Below are 22,594 nucleotides of genomic sequence, written 5' to 3' on the forward strand. Positions count from 1 at the left end.
CTTGGAGTGTGAAGTCCCTCTGCCTTGTGAAGCAGGGGGCTCACTGTTTCTCAGAATATGTTCTCGATTTACCTTTGTAAACCCAGTGTCACCTCAGAATTAAACCTTGGCATGAGAAGAAGGATGTTCCCTCTTTTCTTTGCTGTATATTGAGAACGTCTGTCAGTATTGAGTTTCATAAAGCCTCACGGTCTAACAGTCTTTTCTGTAACTTCCTTACATGCTTCCACAGCTAGAGCCCTCATTATTTTCCTGATCTAACCCAAGAACAGTAGAAATAGTTTTGTCACATACCAAACTTAGAGCGATTGCTGATTGTAATCATATGTCTTGTACTAGAATCCATGGGTAGGTTTTGTTGTTCTTAGAGTATGGCACAGTGTCCTTCGGAGTAACTTCTAAAGTTAGTTGGCATGTTTCTATGCTTTCCAACAGGAAGCTGCAAACTTTTGTAGGTGTTGTGCAGTTGTCTCTAGTAGCGGTCTGAAGTATGCACTTCTGTTAGCTGTTTTAAGGTCCCTTGTTGCCAACTTTATAGATTAGCTTTTCGATAGGTATGAGAGCAGTGGAAGTAAGGCAGTGTTTAAGTGTAACCATCAGCAATTATGCAAAGATGACAGGACTCCAAATTTGGAGATGATTCAGTGGTGTGGATTTTAAGCTGTGATCTCCTAGCTAAAAAGTCATAAACATTGAGAAGACAAAACCTTACCACTTAAAACAGAAGTCACACTCTTGCACTCTGGTTTTTAATTTCCTGAAGTAGATTTAATGAAATTGTACCTTAATCATATCTGGCAAGGGTCTCTTAATGACTTATTTTTCCCCAAAAAAGAGAGTAAGGAGGGATAAGGACTTAAGGTGCACCAAGGGACTGACAGCTAATGTAACCTTCTTTCCATGAGTTCATGTATTCAGCTGTTAAGGAACAGTACATTAGCTGTATTTAAAACATTGACACATGGAGTTCTTTAACAAATACTGACAGCAGACAAGAAGACAGATGTACCATGAACATCCCCAGCCTTGCATATAATTAAAAATTATTAACATGTGTGACATACTATAAAATAAATAAGGTATTTTCCTGCTCCACCAAGGACTGCTTTGGGGGCAGTGGTGTTCAGCAGTATGTATGTTTGTTGTGAGTGCAGGACCATCTCTACAGCTCTGCTTGAGAAACTGAGCACACGCTGAAGAGGTGAATTTGTACCTTGAGTCTCTGGTGCTGCCTTGGGAAACAGCTGCTCAGGCTGCGAGGTTGAGGCAGAGTGTGGACAAAGCGTTAAGGGTGAACATGCCATAGCTTTGGCGGGGTCGTATAGCGGGCTGTTCCTGAGCCCCTGACAGCCATCTTTTAAATCAATCTTGTCCAACATTAAACCTCCCTGTCGCAATTGGAGCTCCATTTGTTCCCGGGAAATAGCTGCGCAAGGCCACGAGAGGGCGTGCAGTAATTTCTTTTTGCTGGATTTACAGGATTGTGCTCAGCAATGAGGGTGGTTTGTTGGTTCCCGCCCCCCTGCTTCAGCAGCAACTGTAGTCAAATGGATGCCAGCTGGATGCTGAATGATAAATGATAGTACTTGAAGGAATCGTAGATAACTGTAAAATCAACTGATTTGAAGGCAGAAATGAGCTGAGCTTAAGCTATTTCTAAATTCCAGAATTTTGCTGGCAGTTTGCTGACTTAAGTCAAGCTAACCACAGGGCAGGGTGAAAGTTCGTTTTGAAGAAAGCAGATTCTTACAGGCAGGAACTTGTTTGAGATACCATAATGGTAAAGGAGAGGCGTGGGTAATACTTCCAACCTCTTAGTGATGTAAGTGCTGATAATGGAATTAAGTTGAAGGGGGCAGGATAAAGATCAGTGATGCTTGATCGTGGCACCCTGTCTTTCTCAATTACACACAGGCTTTGTCTGTACTAGTCAAATAAATGTGTTCTCAATCACTCCCTACTGTGGAGGCCTCACTGGCACCAAGTTCAGATTCTTTACTTCATCACTTGGACTTAGACACCTAGTATCTGTCTCATCTTAGATTTGAATCCTGTAATGGTAAGCAAGAATCAAATGGCAAAAGTGTTTCTTCATTTCTAAGTGTTTGTAGTTCGTAACTAACTCATGCTTTGTAGTCCTGCTCTGTACGTTGGTCATGGTAGTGCCAATGGCTTAATACATATTTGTGCAGCCCAGCACACAGTGTCTTGCCCTGTGCTGCACCTTCTATTAGTAACTTCAGCTCAGAAAGCAAAAATCTTCAAACTGATTTGCCTGTAACATCTGTAACAGAAGCATTTTTTTCAGCTGCGGTATAATGGGGAGCCAACACCTACCACAGCACAGTTTTAAAGTGACATGGTGCAAAAACCAATCTCAAAACAAACAAAAACCAAACAACCCACTGCCCCAATCAAACAGAAAACTTCATTTAGATCAGGTGAATCTCCAGCAGTTCTGCCCCTGCAGCCCTGGCAAAAGAGTTAAAGTGTAGTAACCCGCCATTTTACAGAATGCCTAAGAGATTTGCAGAGGGTGGCTAGAGAGGCAGTAAGCTGAGCAAGGAACAAATATATTGCTTTCCAGAAGCCTCAATTCACGTTTATCCTTAGGCCTTGTGAATACATTATGTTGCCAGGGTGCAGCTAGAAAATCAGAATTTCACTTGGGTGGGTGACTGGTGTTTCTTAGGAACAGCTTTTGCATATTATTTCAGTTGCGAGTTAGTTCCAAAGTGCTGGGTTTGTGCTATGACATACTTGGTGTGCAAAACTGCATCGACTTGAGAGTTCAAGGGCCACAGACCTGGCATGAGGAGACCTGCTCTAGCGAAGAAGGGTTAGGTGGGGTGCATGGTTTTGTTAATTCACTCACAGAGAGAAAGTGCAGTCCTGTTTCTGTCCATTGGCCACACACCTGGCTCTCCACTGTCCCTCCTTGCACCTGGAAAGGCAGAATTTTGCCCCAAGAGGAGGCTGCAAACATTATCACTCTGCACTGACAAGCTGACTACAGCCCTCTCAAATAATCACGTTCTCAGCCTTGGAACTTTTATCCTATGGCATCAAAAGATATGTTTCATCCTTAGTGGTGCAATGTATTTTTACTCTCTCTGAACGGTTTTTCCTGTGTTAGGTTCACAGTTAATCCACCTTAAAAGCTGCATTCCAGCATTGCTCAGCTCACCCACAACAGCTTCAGAGACCACAGAGGTCAGGCTCACCTTGGGCAACCCATGGCAACAGTGAAAGCCAACAAAACAACCCATTTTAATAACAGTCCTCTTGTGTGAGAGCTGTTTACTCTGCCAGTAAGTGGTTGCATATTCTCATACTTTGTTCATGGCCCTTGCAGCTTAGGTGAGCTGTAAAACCCTGACAGAAGCTAAAAAAAGGCAACGAGTGATGAACTCAAACTGCAAAGACTATAGACAACATAGGCATGTCAGTTATGTAAGAAAATCCTTCAATGGAAGATTATAACATTAGCGAAAGCAATGCAGAGCTATGAGCTTGACGTTTGATGTGGGTCGCTGGATGTAATGGTGGTCACTGGGTGTTGACTTGCCTGGACTGTGTGATGTGCAGAAAGGACATTCCGGATCCTGTTCCCTGAAGATATCTTTTCCTAGCCCCGAAATTTATCAGCCAACATCCTCTGCTGGCGGCTTTCATGAAGAAAAGGCTCATTTCAGTGTTCTTGCTCCTAAACGAGTAATAGTCACAAGTAACAAATCTTCAGCCAACACCGCTACATTCTCACCTGGTGTAAGAGAAATAGCTTCTAGTTCTTCACACTGGAGAGAAAGCAAGAGCGTACAGACAGTTCAGTAGCTGAGACTTAACAGTGACCATCTTGCTACCATCTCACCCTCATCCTTCAAGCTGATTTCCCCTGAAATTCTGGTTTTTGAGTCTTCAGAGTAGTCTTTAAAAACAAACTGAAGATCTCAACCCTCCCATCCTGGCATTTCTAAATACCCATTTTATGGGCTTGGAGCAGTGCACATACCATCAGGTAGTGCTTAAGAATTTAAAGAAAGAATCTGGGAACTGAAGTTAGCTCAAAGAAATAGTGCAACTTATTTAAGGAACAGTAGAGCTTGGAAACAAAAGTTAAAGTTTTTATAAACAGCAGCTCAACATAAACAGTTGCTAGGCATCAGTCAAGTTATATCAATTATGATGCTAAAAGCTGGGCTTGTAAGAAAAGATACAAAAAGCTATTTCACAACACTGTTTATGCCTTCAGGTGAGTTTGTGTTCACATGAAATAGGGAAGAAAACAAGCATGGTCTCAGGCAGTGACACTACTAAGGCTCAGAAGTCTGACAATAGAAGATGGTTTTGTACATATAAACAGTACTTGGGTAAAATCCTTTTAGAGAGCAACTGCAACTGCTAAGAAAATAGAAAGCAACTGGAAGTCTGTGTGTTGCCAAATAACATGCTGGGCACTGGAAATGGCTGAATGTGTAAAACAATTACCTTTTGTTTCAAGGTTACATTTTTATTTGAAACAGTTTTCTTACCCATCTTACCAGTAACACCTATTCAGAGAGAAGACCAAGAAAAAAGAAAAAAGCACGCTTGCTCTCTGGGCACAAACTGTTTAATAATGAAAAGGAACTTACTGTTCCTAATGCACTTCTTGACCATTTTCATTCCTAACTACAAAAAAGTACCAAAAATAACATTCTTCTGGATTGCACTGTGCTTCTGAATATTTTTAGCCTAAAAGTACACATCACAAAGGAGTAGGAAGACTTTGAGGAATTTGGGATGAAATACTGAGAACTTTGAGGAACTGAATCAAATATTTTTCAAATGCTCCTTGGAAACTGTCATACATCACTCATATGGAGGCATGCTTGTGCGTCCTTACCTGGCAGCTTCACATTGCTGGAGTTCAGTGTAAGTGTAGTCTGCTACAGAGTCTCTCACTATTTGCAGAAGTGCTTGCTTCAGCCTTGAATCCTGTCCTCGCAATGCCTACCTGTCAGCCAGCAAACTTCTGCCTCTGACAACACCGTCTCTCAATAAGTATATTACTAGCCCTTCTCTAGAGGACTTGCTGCCTGAGCGGCTGCTGCTATAGTGCATGCTACAGAGGTAATATTTCATGTAAGGCCTGAAGGCATCTCAGATTTTTGTCCACTATATCATCTTCCTCCCCTTTTCCCTCTCCTCAAATTATTCCCCATGTCATTTCTAGATAGGGCCTTGTCATGTCATTCAGAAAGGGTAGCAAGGGTTGCTAAAAACATGGGGATTTCTCATGGTGTAAAGGAAGAGAGATGCTGAAAGAGATCTGTTAAAGGACAGAAGCCAGGTGGCTTTCTCTGTACTAATCACTGCATTTGGCAGTCTGCTTGGCTACTCCACAGAGCAGAGGGGTCCTACTGCCACCTCTTGCCTAGCATTCCTCATTTGCAATCCTCCCATGGGGAGTGTCCATGCTTTTTTAACTACTTCTTCTTGGACCTTCCAAGAAAGGCACAGAAGGTGGCACTCACATCCACTGCCTGGTGTGCTCTGCACACCCTGGTCACCCTCCTTCAGCCACAGCCTGTGCTCCACCTCAGAGCTCTGCACTTTGGTGGAAGACGTGGGCTGGCCTGAGGGAGGATCACGAGTCAGCGGGTGGGAGGCATTGCCCAGCACCTGACACCCAAGACACCACATCCCGTCACTGTGAAGCAGCAGTTTTCAAGAGGCAGGTTAGCAACAAGCAGCTCACTCACACTCATACCTTTCGCCTGCTGGAGGCGAGGCACCGCGCTCTCTTCAGGGAGAACTCTTCAAAAGGATTAAGAGTAATAGAAAACTGTTATTACCGCACACAGGGATGAACTTGAACAACCTCTTAAAACTGATTGTGATGCTGGGAACATCTCATGAGCATGGTGCAGTTTGAAGTACAAGGTCTTTGCTTCTAGCCCCATGTGCTGTGCAAGGGGGATATTGGCTGTTTAAACAGCAAGTGCACTTCACTAGAGGCGGGTGTTTGATAAGTCCTGTACATACCTCCCTATGAACACTAGAAATATGCTTTCTGAAAGAAAGACGGTATTTAAATTGATTAGGCAAAGAATAAATAATGCCCTCAGCCTCCCGTCTGCAGCAGTCTCCGAGCGCTGGGCATACGGCACCTTTCCAGACCACATGGCAGCCAGTGAGGCAGAGCTGGTGATTATTATTTCACCCACCTTTGGCAGGAAATAAAACATCTGTTTAATCCTGACAGTGGAACTCCCCAGCGGTTAAGCTAAGATGATAAAAAAGGAATATAACTGAAAATTATGTTTAAGGCAGCAGAAGGAAGTGATAGGCTTTTCAAATTTAAAAATACTTCCACCAGTGATAGTTTGAGAGCTGTGGGCTTTTTCACAGCCATAGCCAGTCAGGGCCTCTGTTTCACAGCTCAGTCAGAGAGAAAGCTTGCTTTTGAAAAAGGGCATCTTTTTAGCTGGGCTTGAGGGAGAAGTGGTTGTGGCTCTGGACTGCTCACAAGTGGAGCAGCTGTACTTGCTGCTGCTCTCAGTTCTGGTTACCAATGGTATTTCTCATTGCTGTTGAACCACAAGGCAGCGTTAAGTGCTTGACCACTTGGACTATTAATGTGAAAAAGCAGCATGAGTAGACATGCAATTATGTAAAATATATAAGCAGATGAAGATAATCTGGGGGGAGGTGGAACAACTTCTAAAATTATCTGTTCCCCTGGATAGTTAAAAGCAGTATTACTGACTATGAGTGACTAACCAGTGGGGTGACCAAATAGCTCAGCTAGGCAGTGATGAAAGGGAAGGACAGCTCTAAGTCCCACCTCCTAGAACATCAACAGAGCCCCAAGTGGTCAAAAGAGGCAGTCTCAAAAAGGAGGGGTATTTACTGCAGGTGTTAGAGTTGTCCATTGAAATGGAGCAAAGGGAACTTTAGACCAAATGTCTGTAATAATTCCTATGGCTCAAATTAATCTGCATAACAGTCTTAGCAGGGATGTGTTCAAATCCCCTTCCTGAAAAGGACAACACAAAGTCTTGGGTTCAGCAAACCAAAGAATAAGCCTGTGCAGAATTACTGGAGCAAGATGAAAAACAGTTGCTGTTTTGTGGGATTCATTTTGTTCTACCCTCTTCATATCCAGCACAACTTACTAACAGACACTGTAATACTCCTCTTTGAACTGGTTTGGCTCAATGGGTGGACAGGCATTTAGTTAGCGGTGGTCAGTTTGGAGGGAGGCGGGTTTGGAGAATCTTTAGAGGCAGTCACTGAGAACAAATTCCAGCTGTCTGCAAGCACTCCCACTAGGATGTGAAGCACAGTGAAACCTTAAGTGAATGATGCTTCTGAGCACCCTTGTCACCCGGTAAGCAGAAGCACCCTGGCACACATGGCAGCACTGAAATGTACAGGGTCATAGTCATTATTGTGCCACCCCCTAAGAAACAGCTGATTTAGCTGCAGTTTGCAGCAGCAGATGTGGTCTAAACCCTCCAAAAATATGTATTCATTTGAGGCAGTAGTACATAATAAAAAGGAGCCTGAGTCCAACCTGAAAACACACCTGAAAAGCCAAATGGGACTTTGGTAAACTCAGCTTTGCCTATTGCACCCACTTCTCTACTGACTTTGAGTAGATAAAAAAGAAATGCCCAGCCCCTGCTGCTGCAAGTAGCTGTTGCCCTTTGCTCAACAGTAAGCTCAGCTATTGGAACAGCGCTGTAACAGAGGCTGCTGCGCTGGTTATGGGTTCAGAGCTACTAAGGCTGGGCAAGATCATTACCATCTCCCACCCTGACCTGCCGCATTATGCCCACCACAAAATGTCACAAAGGCTTCCTGTGCAAGTTTTACATTCCTGAATTAGTTGGAGCATATTTTGAGAAGGAATTCCAACCTCAGTTGATAGTGGTGGATTATATACCTACAACTATTAAAACTCTTACTGTGTTTTTCCCTCACTGGAAGTAAGGGGAGAGCTTTTCTTCACCATTATGGTCTTTGTAATACTGTGTGAAATGGCTTTTTTCAAGGGTACACTGCAAAAAGAGTGCCTTGCTTGACTGTTGGCTACACATTCACAGGTGTCTTTGCTGCAGTTATTGATGCTATCAAGAAAGCTGCATCCTTCAAAAGGCTTCCAGCTGAATTTAAGCTGCAGGCCAGATACTTTCTCTCTGCAGGGTAACTTTTACCATCAAATTTCACTGGGACAAGAAGGCTTTAAAACTAGGAAAAAATGAATGAGGAAATCAGTGATACCAATTATAAGCCAAATGAAGATAAGTCCCTCTGTCTCATTAGCACTGTTTAATTATGCTTGGATTTAAATTCTAAATATAGTTCATAAGAATTCACAAGGGCAAGTGTTTGCTTCCACTGTTGTAATCCTCTCCATAGCTAATACTTCTCTCTCCCATAAGATCAACAGTTTTAAGGACCTGTCTGCTTGAGTCATAAGTAAAGAAGCTGTTGCCACTTCACCCCTTAGAAGTGAAAAATGTTGGTTAAGCAATGGCTTATGTTTGATATTTGCATTGCTGTGCGAGTGCAGTCTCAGCTTCCTGTGCTGCATCTGTGTGAACACATCGAGAAAGTCCCTGCTACAGGGTCCTATACTCTTAACAAGGCAGAGGCAGTATATTTTCAATCTGCATGTATTTATGTACGTGTCTTTCTTTTCTTTCTTTCTTTCTTTCTTTCTTTCTTTCTTTCTTTCTTTCTTTCTTTCTTTCTTTCTTTCTTTCTTTCTTTCTTTCTTTCTTTCTTTCTTTCTTTCTTTCTTTCTTTCTTTCTTTCTTTCTTTCTTTCTTTCTTTCTTTCTTTCTTTCTTTCTTTCTTTCTTTCTTTCTTTCTTTCTTTCTTTCTTTCTTTCATCTGTCTATCTATCTTTCCATCCATCCATCCATCCATCCATCCATCCATGCATCCATCCATCCCTCCCTCCCTCCCTTTAAATGCACAACATCAACCTTTGCAGGAATTTGAGTCTTATCTCCCCAGGCTCCATCAAGCACTTGACCCAAGCCATCCCTCTTTGGGATTAACTTTAACCTCTTTACCAGTTTATCACTACAAACCTGGTAACAAATATTATTTCTAACTACTTGACTCAGTCCAGTAACTGGTAGATTTCAGTAGGATTCTAGAAAGCTCTCCTAAATCTGTGTCTTCTACAACAGGGTTCAGCTGAGAAAGAGAGGAGACCCACTCTCTCCCTCCCTGGAGAAAATGCCCCCAGAGGCAGTTCTCTGCTCACCAAGAGGAAGCCTACTCTTACACCATGTACAATGTACCTGTCCACAACATCAATAAGGGAATTTCTCTGGTTTGAGAAAGGTGGGGTTTAAACAAGCATTTCTGCATCAGCCAATGCTAAAAGGAGGGAATGGGGCAGTTCAGCGGGAGGAGAGAAGCAAACACCCTCTTTCCCTTCCAAGTCTGGCTAGAAATTCACAGTGTTAAGAAGCCCCATCTAAGAAGACAAAGGTTTCCAAAACATCAGCAGCATATCTAAAAACAGAGTGAGTGCAAACATGCTGCCTAACAAGGCAGGAGTCTTTGCTAATCCTTTATCAGTGGTTTTGTTTGACTCAGAAATACTATTAATTAATCTAACCACATAAAAAGACTATTGATTGAGTGAGAATTTTACTGCCCTCAAAACTACCAGTTTATTGCACTTATGAAAACATTTTACATTTGCATCCTGAATTAGTACATATCTGCCAAGAACAGATGTAATTGCTTAGTCACAGCGCGCAAAGGCGTCTGATGCTCAGTGTAGGCTCAGCTTTGGGTGTGCAAAGGATAGTGAACATAGAGGCAGTATTAGATATGAGCTTCAGATGCTTGAATTCATGCAGGATCTACAGGAATAATCACTTTCATGCCCATGGGATATGGAATAATTAGAACACCACGTTCTTTCTACATTAGTTTAGTCAGGGAACACTTGAAAAAGATGGTGGGGTTTTGTAACTCCTACTCTCTAGACATAATTATGCAGAAATGGCGCTGAGCACTTAAATGCTGGTAGCGCCCAGATCACTGTGGTGGCTGCTGTGATCATCATTGCTTCTTGGAAATCTTGGTTCTTTGTAATCCCTCAGCAGACAGCACAGACCAGCATGGGCTGTGTGCTAGGTCTCTCTCATATGCTAAAAAAGCATCGGCTTTGTCAAGTATTTATGTGATGGCACAACAGAAGCACTAAACTAGCCAGCTACCTGAGGGCCCCTCAGGAAGTGGCATCGCTCGCAAGGGGATGTTTCCTACATCTCCTACTGATGGCTTTGCCTGCTGCTGCAGAATATATTTACTATTTGCTGCCTGTCAGGTGAGAGAGAATGTCGCCTCATCCCCTCACTCTCCTCTTAATATGACTAATTTTGGTCAGTGACCAAAGCTAGTATGCCACCCGCAAGGGTAGGATTAATAGCTGTCATGTGGAGGAACACTCTTTGTTCCAAGCCCTGGCTGAAAAGTTTCCTCCCTGTCAAACTGAGCCGAGACCCACGGACAGCACTGAAAGCAGCCTCTAATCTTTGACAGTTTAGAGGGGTGTAATGCAAATATGAAAGAACATAACTGCTGGATACAACTCGTTGCTTTAATGAGAACATGCCCTTGGGGTTTATGACAAACAAATTCCAGTTGCTTTATTGCATTGTGTCTGAATTTCCCCCTGTCGTTTCAGCTGGATACAGCACACTGTTGGATCGTGCCTGGAGAAGGAACTTATTTGTGCAACTGTGGAAGGAAGGAGAAAATCTCTGCCAAGATGTCCACAGAATGAAAATTTGAGAATGCTGGTAGGGTAGCCAGCCAACTGCCCTCGTTAAGAGAAGTGCTCCTCCTGAGGGAAAGCCAGCGCACCAAAGTCCATCTTCGAGGGTCAGCCAGCCTCTGGGGAAGCCCCTCTTTCTCCAGGGTCTCTAGAGGGCGCACAACGAGGCAGCAGGGCAGCCTGAGCTGAAAGCGAAGCCCTCTCCTGCACCAAGGTAAGACCTGGCTATTTCCAGAAGTGTCTCTCCCCCTGCTCCCCATGCCCACCAGTGCTCGCGCCCAATTCCCGGTGCTGGTGCCTGCACCCATGTGGCTGCTTGGAGCCTTGACTCTGCTTTTTCTCCTGGCTGAGAAGTAACCCAGCCAAAAAGAGCGCTGCATTTTCACCCAGGCCCGCCAGCTGATGAGACCTAGCACACAGCTGCATGGTCATTGGCCTGGAGGCAAGGGCGTCAGTGGGTGTGAAGGGCTCGGGGGTTAGCTTACATTGACAGCAAAAATCATATCTCCAGCTAGGAGTGTAAAACTGAGTGGTATTAAACCCTGGACCAAGACCAAGAGCATCATAGCTCTCGCACCTTTTGTGACTTTAGTCTAGTAGCTATAAAATAGCATTTTTTCCTTCCAGACATACAAATGACTGCAACCAATATTTTTAATTATAAGACAGAAGTGTCTAACCTACAACCACACCCTAATGGAATCAACTTATGTGAAGCACTCAGATAATTTTCACATGAAATATTTGTCTTGGATCAAAAATACAAAAAAATCTTTAATGGTAAAATGATATTTAATTGCCTTAAAACACAACAGCCATGCTATTAGGATTAGTAACTATTACATTATATTTTTTTAAGTAAAAAACTCTCTTACAGATTATATATTGTAGCTATCACTATTTCTTTCACCATATTAGGAATTAGTTTAGCACTACCTCCTATCATTAATTCACCTTTATCAGCACAATGGCCTATGAATAATGTTAGAAATCATAAGCAGTAATCATCACAAGGAAACATGTGACTTGAAAATGATAAAATGATCATTTAAGAGGCTTCTGAGTTGTGATTGTATCGTTTCGAGTGACAAGAATGACAGCAATAAGAATAAAGTCCACAGCAGAGAGAAGAGCTGAATTACAATATTTCCAGTCATTTTCAATTACAAATACAATCTGTGAACTTGCTTCAAACTTTTAGGTATCAATCAATGCATTTTATAGATTCATCATTATAGTGTTTGATCACCTAAATGTCCAAAGTTTCTTAATAACAGGTAGGGCTTAACACGAAAATTGAGGGGACAAAATTCAGAATTTTTAGTGTTAAGTTCTTTTACAGATCCTTTTCTCAAACACTACAACTCAATACTGTTGTGACCGCCAAACAGAGGTCAAGCTTTACTCTGGAAACTTTGAATCTTATTTCAAGACTCTTGCTCCAAGTCAGATGGATTGTATAAACCGGTAAGTTTTCCCTCACCCTTTGCAACAAGCTATTCCTCCCTACTTTATATAAGCTATGAGGAACACTTTTCTCTCAGTATTTGTTGAACCAATAGCTAGCCAAGTACAGCTGAACGCCAGCAAATACTGATACCCCATGCCAATTTCTAGGAAAATTCGTGTCATTAGTATTTAAATCCTCTGCCTGTAGGAGACAGAGAAGCCCTGGTTCAATAGCCCAGAGGGATGAGCAGTCCTGACCCCTCAGTTACAGCATCCGCTGCTGTTCTGTTGCCATGCCCAAGCTCTGTGTCATGCCAGCTTGAGGTGCCGACTCAGAGTAGATGTTTAGCAGCCTGGATACAGCACTTTGCTTTGCCACCTAGTGGGCGCTGGGAGACCATGAGCTTCCTTCTCCCTGGGCTGCTGGCAAGTGTGTGTGATGCAGACCTCCAGTGGCAAGCTGAGTTCTGATGTACCTCCCTGATTTTGGGCCGAGGCTGATTTATGAGCACCAAAGAGCTGCTTATAAAGTTGCGATGGTTCAGGTGCCACTACTTTTCCCCTTGTGCCCTGGGCTTTCTTTCTGTATATCTGAATATGAATCACAGTGTAAAACTTTGCCACTAGCTATTATAGCAATTCACCTTATATCCTCCCAGTGCATAGTGTTTGACTCTGAAAGTGTCCTGGACATATAGCAAGTTATCTAAGTGAGCACAGCTGAAGTGTCATTTCAGGCACACCATCCATCTGGAGTCTTGCCTAACTGACTCCTACTTGCTTTTCCCCAATTTCAAATAAGAATGGCTCCTATCGGCTTTTCTCCATGATCTCTGTGCCCTGCCTGTGTTGCCCTTTAGCACAAAACTAGCAAAATCCATTGCAACCTAAGTAATCATTTGCAAAACCCAAAAGAACAAAACCATGACCTGAGTCACTGAATTAAAAAAACAGGCCTTCACATTACTGCCTGATGTTAACAGAGCACATAAAATCATGCCCCAGAATAGAAAAGCTATTTCTATGTAACTCAGCTGAATTCCTATCAGTGGTCTCTGACATAAGGAGAAAAAAACCACAATCTTTACAGTTTTTACCATTAAGACCATGTTTTGTTTAACATGCTACCTATAAAGGTTTTCATTTTACCAATATATTAAGGTATTAATATAAGTGGAAAAGGATGAGGTTCATTAAAAACACAGGAATTCTGACAGACGATAAAGGATGAGTGAGGAGTATTCTGTTTTATCTGTACGGGTTTCGTTAATTGGGTGATAGGACAATAACCTTTATGATATGCTAATTTGTTAGATTGGAATGTGTTTGGGCTCAGTTATAAAACTGTACTGGCACCTGATAGCTCTAAGAAGACAATTTATGAGATCAGGCTCAGCATCTGATGCTTCCTTATGTAACCCTATAAGCAAAATGAGGATTTTGTGGTATCATATAAATGTACGTGAATTGACGTTTAACCAATGGCATAAGATGCTGCAAATTCACTATGGGCAAGTGCTCATGAGTAGTTTGCCAACTAATATGTTACTTACCTGGCAGGGAAGGTATTCCAGTGCTTGAATCGGTGATGAGAGCTCTGCCAGCTGCCACTGAGCCACAGCTGCAAGCCTGAAAAGAACCATTCGTGTGCTAGTTAGAGTGATTATTTTTGTCATGAAGAAAGTTTTCCATTATGCAAATGTACAAAGCTGTACAATAACTCTTCGTGTGGCTGTTTAGAGGGACAAACATAGGAGAAGGAAAGAAGCTGCACCTTCTCGCTAAGTCAGCTCCACGTATGTGCCCATTTGGCACGTCCCGTTCCTCTGTCATGCTCAAGGGCAGATGAGATGATAGAAATCTGGGAGCATGGAGGCACACGTTTTACTTCTTTGAATCCTTTAAGTCCTTGCCAGTCCCATCGTTTTTAGTGGAAACTGCTGGTCTGCCAGTGAAGGCAAGTGAAGATCTACTGGATCTGTTCATGTGTGCACAAAGCAGCACAGTTCTCGGTGCTCTGTCCTGCAAAGTGCTCACCAATGCTAACAGGGAGTCAGTTCCCTTTTCCAGCTTTCCTTCCTGGCTTACTAAAGTCATGAGCATGTTCCAACAGGTAAAGACACAAGAAACCATCTCGTCTGCCTTTGTCTTCCATTCACACCATTGAGAACTCTTTTCTAGAAACATTACTGGGATATGAATAGGAAAGTGCTCATGCTGCAAAATACACCCCTGTGTATTCAGATAGTATTCCTTGAGGCCTTGCACACATCACCCCCTATTACACTGATTCTTACAGGAACCTTTGCTATCCATCCACTTGCTAACCATTACACATTTCAAGAATGTGTCCACCATATGTCATGGAATATGGCTGCACGGTGACATGCTGGAGCACTCCAGGACACAGCACCAGCCCTGCTGTTCTGGAAGTTACAAGGCCAATGTCTGAGACCTTACAAAAGCTGGGGTCTGACGGACCCCACACCGTCTCTTACCTGAGTCCAAATCAAGGGCAGTGGGTCTAAATGTAGCACAGTTGTCAACTGTGATAAATCAGATACTTGCCTTTCCTCCCCCTGGAAGGAAAAGGCCTATGCACAGCTCTGAGGAAGGGAAGGTGGCACAAGGCTGGGTTTCAGTATCACACATATCAACACAGCCTCACTGCCTACCTCCCAGCCCTGAGAACCACTTCGCTGCATGCTGAGACACATGTAGAAGCGGTGCCACTGCCTAAGCACCTCTGAGCAAGTGGAGACATATGCACCGTCACCCCAAAGCCACCGCCACCTTTCAGCTGCCTAGCGTATCACTTCATGACACCCAGCTGCACACCAGATTTGTGTCGCTTACAGAAGCACTGGGTGGCTGGAAGTCAGCTTGCATCAGCCACTAATCATTGTGCTGTACCTGCAGGGAGGAAAGCCAAAGCATGGCTTTGGACATCTGGCACATGATGAGAGGCCTGGGGATATGGAGAGAAAAACTGTAACAATGCACAGAGATTACCTGAGACTATCAAAGGACTATGCTGTTTGAAAGCACTTCAGATGAAGGAACAGAAGACCTACGCATATGAGGAGAAAACCCCATATGAACTGTCTTCTACAAAAAACTTTTTTCAAGCTTCTGTTTTCATGACCTCTCTTTATTTATTTTTTTAATCCACAAACTCAGTTGCATATTTAAGCAGCATAGGGGCGCCTTCTCTACAGGCACCAGTTCCAGTTATTCCATTGCAGTGGAAGGTGTGCAGACAACATATAAATGTAGGTTAAAAGGCATTTGGGCAATAGAAGACACATATTGCCAGATCCTACCTAGGAGTCTATGCTCTGCAATATCGCCTTGGAAAACATACTTTATATTCAATCCATGAACTTGTAGATCTGTGTGGTACAGACTCATAAAACATCCCCAGCCCTATGCTTGTACAGAGGGTCAATATATTTAACATAACATACTGCTTGTTATAAAGCTACATACAACTGATTTTTTAAACTATCATAGTTCTCTATTAGTGAACGGTATTTAGAAGAAGCTAGTTTGCAAGTGCATAAAGACTCCTTTCTTTCTGTCCTGAACTATAAATTTTTCAGAATTTCAACATCAAAAGTCAACTAGGATATTGATTCCACAAGGGGCTGACAGGGACTTCTAAGCACTGAAGCACTGGATCATGCTTATGCCTCTTGGAGCTATAGACACTCCCAGACCTTACTGAAGTCAATGACTCTGCTAAGGACTGTCCTTCCAGTCTCGGTGAAGGGAGCAATTATGCAATCTCCGTGTGCATCAGTACTAAAAATAACAGGAAGCCACAACCCTAGGCCACCTGCAGAACCGATTCAAACCCTGTGTATGCGTAAACAGGGTTCCCAAGAGTAACAGCAAACACAAGGGTGACATCCAGGAACTGCTTGTGTTTTTTACACTGAAAGGACAACTGGCAAACTACAGAAACAGTTCTGGGCTCACGGCTTGGGGCTGAGGCCATGGCATTCTCTTCCCGGGAGACACTTGTTTCACTGGCCTGCAGAGTTGTGCTCTGCTGGATACCAACGGCATAGCTTCCACATAAGAGCAAGAAAACACCTTACTTTGCTAGCTGATCTGCTGGTAGCACATGCTCTGAGGATAAAGCAAATGTGGTTTTGATCTCCATCACTTTTTAGACAGGAAGTCCCTGTGTGTGTTTTGATGATGCACGGAAGAAGCTACCCAGAGCTTTGCACAAGGGGATTCTGAAATTCCAACATCGTGTAATTTCTTAATGATACCTGATTAGCTCTAGAGACAGTAGATAGAAATTGAGATTTCTAGCTCAAGCATTTTTCCTTAATTCATGCACAGAATTATACTGGCTTGGGAAACATAGCACAATGAAAAGATCGCAAGATGACTCAATTACTTAGAGCAAGATAGAAACAATTAATTTCTTCAACAGCAAGTTTCCCTAACATTCTGTTAGGAGCTGAAGATCTGGATTAAATGATGCAAGAACCTCACTTATTCGGAAGATAATGATCTTAACTCCAAAGGATACTCAAGAAGCATGCATGAAGACCAAAATGAAATACAAGGGAGGCCACACAGAAGGCAAGGCTCATGTACTAACCATTGCAGGGAACTGTTCTTCATGCCATAGTGCATAGTACTGGAAATAATGGGCTTAATAACCAGCAAGAAAGACAGGGTGCTAGGAAAAAATGGAGTAGACTGCTTGGATAAGTAATGCAGCCTCCATTGATGTGCATCTAGAAGAATAATGTGGACAATTTTGTTAGGATATAAGAAAACTTCAGCCAAACTTGGGTACTGGAAGAGACGAGAGAGTATTTCAGGGATCCTTGCTTAGTAAGCGTTGAGGACCAAGTAAAACCTGTTTTGTTTGTGGAAAGGGCACCTGGAAACATATCGGCCTCAGGTGGCAGGTATGTAATGCCAAGCCCCCAGTTTGGTGACTCAGGGGGAGCTCTGTTTATCTTATTAGACTCCTTTAATTAATCTGTGGTCACAGAAACACGAGATTGCTGAATTATTTGTTATCTCTCTGAAAATGTTTGCAGTCTTACCTTTTCTACAAACACAACATAGTACTCAACTCTACAGTCCATAGTTACCTGGAGCTGGGTATGCTCCAGGCCTCAGGAGAGGTATTTACACCCCAAAGCCCACAGCAGGATCACACTGGGACTGTGGAAATGACAGTGCCCTGGCCTGGTGATGTGGCGGCAGACAGGCATGGCAGGCTGGTCGGTACAGAGTGTGAGACCCTGATAGTGAAACACTGTCAGTCCGTGCTGCCAGGCTCCCCTCACATGCAAAACCGAGGTCCTCCCCCTAACAGCAGTTGATATGTAGCAAAAAATATTAAAAAAAAAACCCAAAACAACAGCAATTGTGAGACTGAAGTGTTTTAGACACTGATATTGGGAGACCCTCTGACCACTCTGCCTCCAAATTTTGAGGTCATCCCTGCCCCAGCACCCTGCCCAGGCCCCCACTGGGCCAGGCTCCCCAGACTCTCTTCCCAACAGCCTCCCACTTCTGGAGAAAACCAGCAACTCTTGGGGGCTCTTTAAAAAGAAATTAATGTCCCAGAGACACCTCTCACCCTTCCTGGTGGCCCCCTTCTCCCCAGCAGTGTCCGTCACTCTTCCAGCCCTCTGTAGAAACATGACGGCGGGTGAGGAGGGGGTGGCTGCCACCACCTGCACAGCCAGGGCCCCTCAGCAGCCACAGCTCCTCTCTGCCATGCCAGGAGCGGCTTCAGCCCCAGCAGAGCTGAAATCCAGAGTAAGACTGGAGCAGCAACACAGCTGGGGACCTGCATCCACTCCCCACATTGGATGTGCCATGTCCTGCCTGGCCAGGAGAGCTGTGGGATGGGGAAGACAGACCTGGCCCGGCTGGTGGCCCTGCCTCAGACCTGTGGCTTCCTCATGTTTAGGGAGACGTCAAAGCTGGAGCAGGAGCACCCAGGATGTTTCAAATCTTAGGGCCTATCTTCTTTCCAACACTTTTTTTAAAAACATGTCTTAGCCAGTCACCTGCTTCGGCCATCAGCAGCATCCCCCAGCTCCCACACAGGGTCCCAGAGGCGCAGAGCACCCCTCAGCAGCAGCTCTGCACCTTGTGTGCCTGTGACTCGCATACCAAGAAGGCTCACGGCTTTGTGGGCTTCTGACAGCTTCTCTAATTACGCAGCGGTTTGCTCATAGCCGTAGTGTGCAGTCACTAGCACTTGGGCAGCTGGCCAGCAGGCAATGCCCTTCCAGTCGTCTTGCAAGTGTTGGAAGTAGTTTAGAAAATTAAAATACTAACTAGCCTCCATGAAAACAGTATCTATCAACTAGCATAGACCACATTAAGGTTGAATAATGTTCCACACTGAAATGTGAACAATTTCATGGCAAATGTTAAGTAAAATAAAATAGTGACAAAACATGGTTGTTTTCCAGAGACAAGCCAACCATTGTTAACTCTAGCTGCAATGTCCTGTAGCACTGCCACCATGGTTAAAAGTGCAGAACTTCTTACAGTCACCTGTTTCATACATATTTTTTTAAAAAATTATTATTATACAGCAATGTAGTATTTTAGCATCTTCCAGTAAGTGCAGGAATTTTAAAGCATTTATGAATTTAAAGTAAAGGAAGCCTTTTATTTCCAAGGTTCATTAAAAACTGCCTGATGTTGTTCAACTTCATTCCTTTTGTCTACCTCCTGCTAAATCAGAGAGCGCTTAGGAAATCTAGTGATGGATGACATGTAATGAAATTAGTGAAATGTGCATGAAATACAGACTGAACAACCGATACTGAATTGTGCAGGAGTGGATCAACATTCCTCCACGACCAGTGATAATTCGTGCTTCTAGACTCACCCTCAAGCTTTAAACAGCTAAGTGTAGCTCAGTGATACGGTTAGCTGATCTGCTCTCCGTTGAAATGCGAAAACACGCAACGAAAACCTTGAAATTTCAACTGTCATTGTTTATTACTGTTTTGGCTACATTCTCTACAATTTCAGCAGCATCTTAAAGAGACAGTTAATGTTTCGTTATATACAATGAAAACAAAATGGCTTGCAACATCAGAAACAAGAGCAACAGTTTAACTGTACAATACTAAATGAAAACCTGTGGTAATACAGCCTCCTTTTTCTGCAACATGGACAAAATTACATATAGGTACTCAGCATCAAGAATGGGGTAGTAAAAAGAATAGCGAACGGGAGAGAGATACACTGTTTCGAAAAATAAGTTTCTACCATACAAGGCAGTTAGAAAATGTTTCACATTTTATAATATCTGTACAAGCCACAAGAAACATTTCCTTGTTGATAGGAACTTCCAGAAATGGAGAATAACCATAAGCAACTTCTACATCTAGTATCCATGCGCTCTGCAGGTTGAGAACGCAATGAACTGACTTAAAGAACTGTACTGTATATTGCCAACACAGATCTGTTTTACATGCCTTGATTGTTAATGAATTACCTACTCTTAATCTCTCTATAACGTACAGTTGACTTGCACCTTAAGGAGGTCATTTGATTCTTTTGCAAAAGTAAAAGCAACATCATTTAGCAGCAGTTAAAAGCGCCTTGAGGGAGACTTAAAAAAAATACAATATCCAATTAGAAAAAGCCATACTTTAAACATTTGTACAGGAATAAGTTGCTGAAATTTAACTGAAAATGTGACATCTGTACAACAATTTACAATAGAGCTAGAAGGGAATTTATCATTATTCCTGCATAGAACATTATACATGACCTGTTTGCATTTGGTTTCATACTGTTGCTTGCTTTTATCAGAAGCCTGGAAAGTTTTACAAGTTTCAATACCACAGCAAGTATAGTATTTTTAGAAAATTGAGCAGATTTCAAAATTAGCAATCTATCTGAGAAATGAGTACTAGGAATTCCATATCACCCTTCCAATCTAAATTCAGTGAAACACCACCAAATTTTTGGAGGTACAAGCCTGAGTTGCCAAATAAAATACAATTTTATCTGAGAAATCTAACACAGAACATATCCTTGACCGTCTCACACTCCTTACTTTGGTTTCAAAAGATCAGTGTCTTGGAGAGATGGCAGTTTATTTAGTTTATAACCAGGCACGGGGTTTTTCCTGTGTTTTCCAATTTGCTCACTACCCTTTTTTATTTAAATAATGAAAAACTACCCTTCATGTTTGAACTTTCCAGTATCAACCAAATGTACTTTAAGTATTAAAAAGATTATTTACAATGTTCCCCAGAAAAAACTAAAAACCTTTTCTTCAGTCTTAAACACAGTATACCTGTTAGTGTGTAACAGGCAGTGTCATCCTTCAATCTTTAAAGGTATTTCTCAATAGGGTACATTTATTCACAGTCCATGATCCATTCCAATCATACAAATGACACTATGTAGTCTTCACACTTCAGTCTGAAAATACAGTTATCAAACTTGTCCCGTGTAAAAACGCTCAAATGCTTTCAAGCTCAAGTCGGCATCTGGAAACTACACAAAGGTATCATGCCATTCCTCAGTTGGAGAAATTTCAGTACGAGATAATGCTTGAAGTAGGTGGCGTAGGGGATGCTGCTAGCCCAGTCATATGCAAGTTTCCTGAAGAATTTGATCTCCTCATATGAGGGAGAAGATAAGGATCATTAGCCAGCTGGTGGACGTCAAATCTATCCTCTTTTCGGTATGCTAAACAGCGTCTGATAAAGGCCTAGAAAAGAAATGAGAAAGTTACAATACCATTCCAAATAATGTCTGCTTACAAGTAAATATGCATGTCCTCCTGGATAAACTAGTTCCTAAACAAGTTCTTGTTTCTATGTAATTCAAGTCAAATGACAGTGTAACATTTGATTACTGAGTCCAATGAAAAAAATGTCATGTCACAGCAGGGAAAAAAAAAAATCAGCAAATTAAATGGCTTCAAATAATCACACTTAAAGTATGTATTTCCACATTAAGGAACTATATTGACAAGCAAAACATTAGCATCTCACACAATCAAAATTCTGCATGTTTTATCCCTGAACAGTTTAGTAAAAACGAGAAGCAAGTGTCAGGATTGAAAAAGTAGAAAGGAGCTCCACGGAGCTTCTAAAACCATTCAGCTGTGCGGTGGATGAAGAGTAGATGGAAGATGCAGGGACGGAATTTCAATGTTTTAGTTGACCTTTGAAAGCAGGCATTACTGTATGTGCCATGACTGAATAGAGCAAAACATGAACTTTGACAATGATGGTTGCCATGTTCAATAGGCATGAAATAACTAGTAGACTATTTAAGAAACCACTACCTGGCTGGAACTGCTTTCCCAGAAAACACGCAATCTCATCAGCTTAAAAATATCTCTTCAATTGAAAAATTCTGTAGCTAGCTTCAGGACGGTTCTTGAGACACTATGTTATCCTACGTTTAAGTCCATATGATTTATGCCAATCATTTTGTGCTGAAAGTTTCTGTCAAGTTTTATGTCTAGCATACACAAGAACATTTGGTCTCCTGAGAGCTTGGGCTTCAACACTTAATGATAGAAAATCCTTATTATTGCTCAGAACTGATTAGCACATCATTACTTAATTTAGAACTTAATTTAAAAGAATTACATATCTTTTCTTTGATAAATCTGTTCAGCTGTTTGTTCTTTGCTCCAATTAAAAACTAGAGATTAAAGGAAAAAATCTGTGCTACAAGTTCCAAAGAATCCTGCTAGAATTTACTTCTATCATTTACATATCCAGCACGAACAAGGTACAAACTAAAAATCACACATATCTGTTAATGTATATTCACATGTTCTTGGACATTATGGATTTTAACCAAGTTCTTCACAACAAAATCCTTCATAACCAATGAATTGTTAAGAGTTGTTTGCAAGATCCTCAGATTAACAGTTTGTGTCTAAAATCTTTGTAAAATACTTCCTGCTTCTGTGGCACTGTAGACACACTACTGCGATACAAAGGAGAACATTGCACAAAATAGGAAAAAGTGAGGAGGATCAAAGGACACTCTGAAAACTAACTAACAATGCCATTTCAGGTTCCGTATTTATTTCATCTCCATGTTTTCCACATCAGAATTTCACTTTACAAGGTGTTCTTTCCAACTGCCAAGCCTATAAATCTGAAAGACAATTTAGATTCTACAGAGTCATCATAAATGGTCTGAATTTACAAGTTAGTCTGAATTTGTTTTATAGCATTTCCACCAGAGAATAATTTCTCCCCCCCTCTTACAGCTATCATGACAATGTTTACAAGAGTGGAGAACACTGGTTTATTTTAGTCATTCAAACAAACAGAACATAGAATACATAGAGAA

General features: G+C 42.2%; 1 protein-coding gene across 3 annotated transcripts in view; it reads right to left on the minus strand.

Moving 5' to 3' along the window:
• Positions 1-19,227: 19,227 nt before the first annotated feature.
• The window catches only part of TLK1 (tousled like kinase 1), a 72,423-nt gene continuing 69,056 nt past the window's right edge, over positions 19,228-22,594 (minus strand). For all 3 annotated transcript variants that reach the window (XM_064451576.1, XM_064451577.1, XM_064451575.1), the window contains exon 21: positions 19,228-20,984. In XM_064451576.1, coding sequence (XP_064307646.1) covers positions 20,808-20,984 — 177 coding nt within the window. In that variant the 3' untranslated portion in view covers positions 19,228-20,807. The remainder of the gene's footprint in view (positions 20,985-22,594) is intronic.

Source organism: Phalacrocorax carbo, chromosome 5, assembly GCF_963921805.1.
Source record: "Phalacrocorax carbo chromosome 5, bPhaCar2.1, whole genome shotgun sequence".
In the NCBI taxonomy this organism is placed as follows: Eukaryota; Metazoa; Chordata; class Aves; order Suliformes; family Phalacrocoracidae; genus Phalacrocorax; species Phalacrocorax carbo.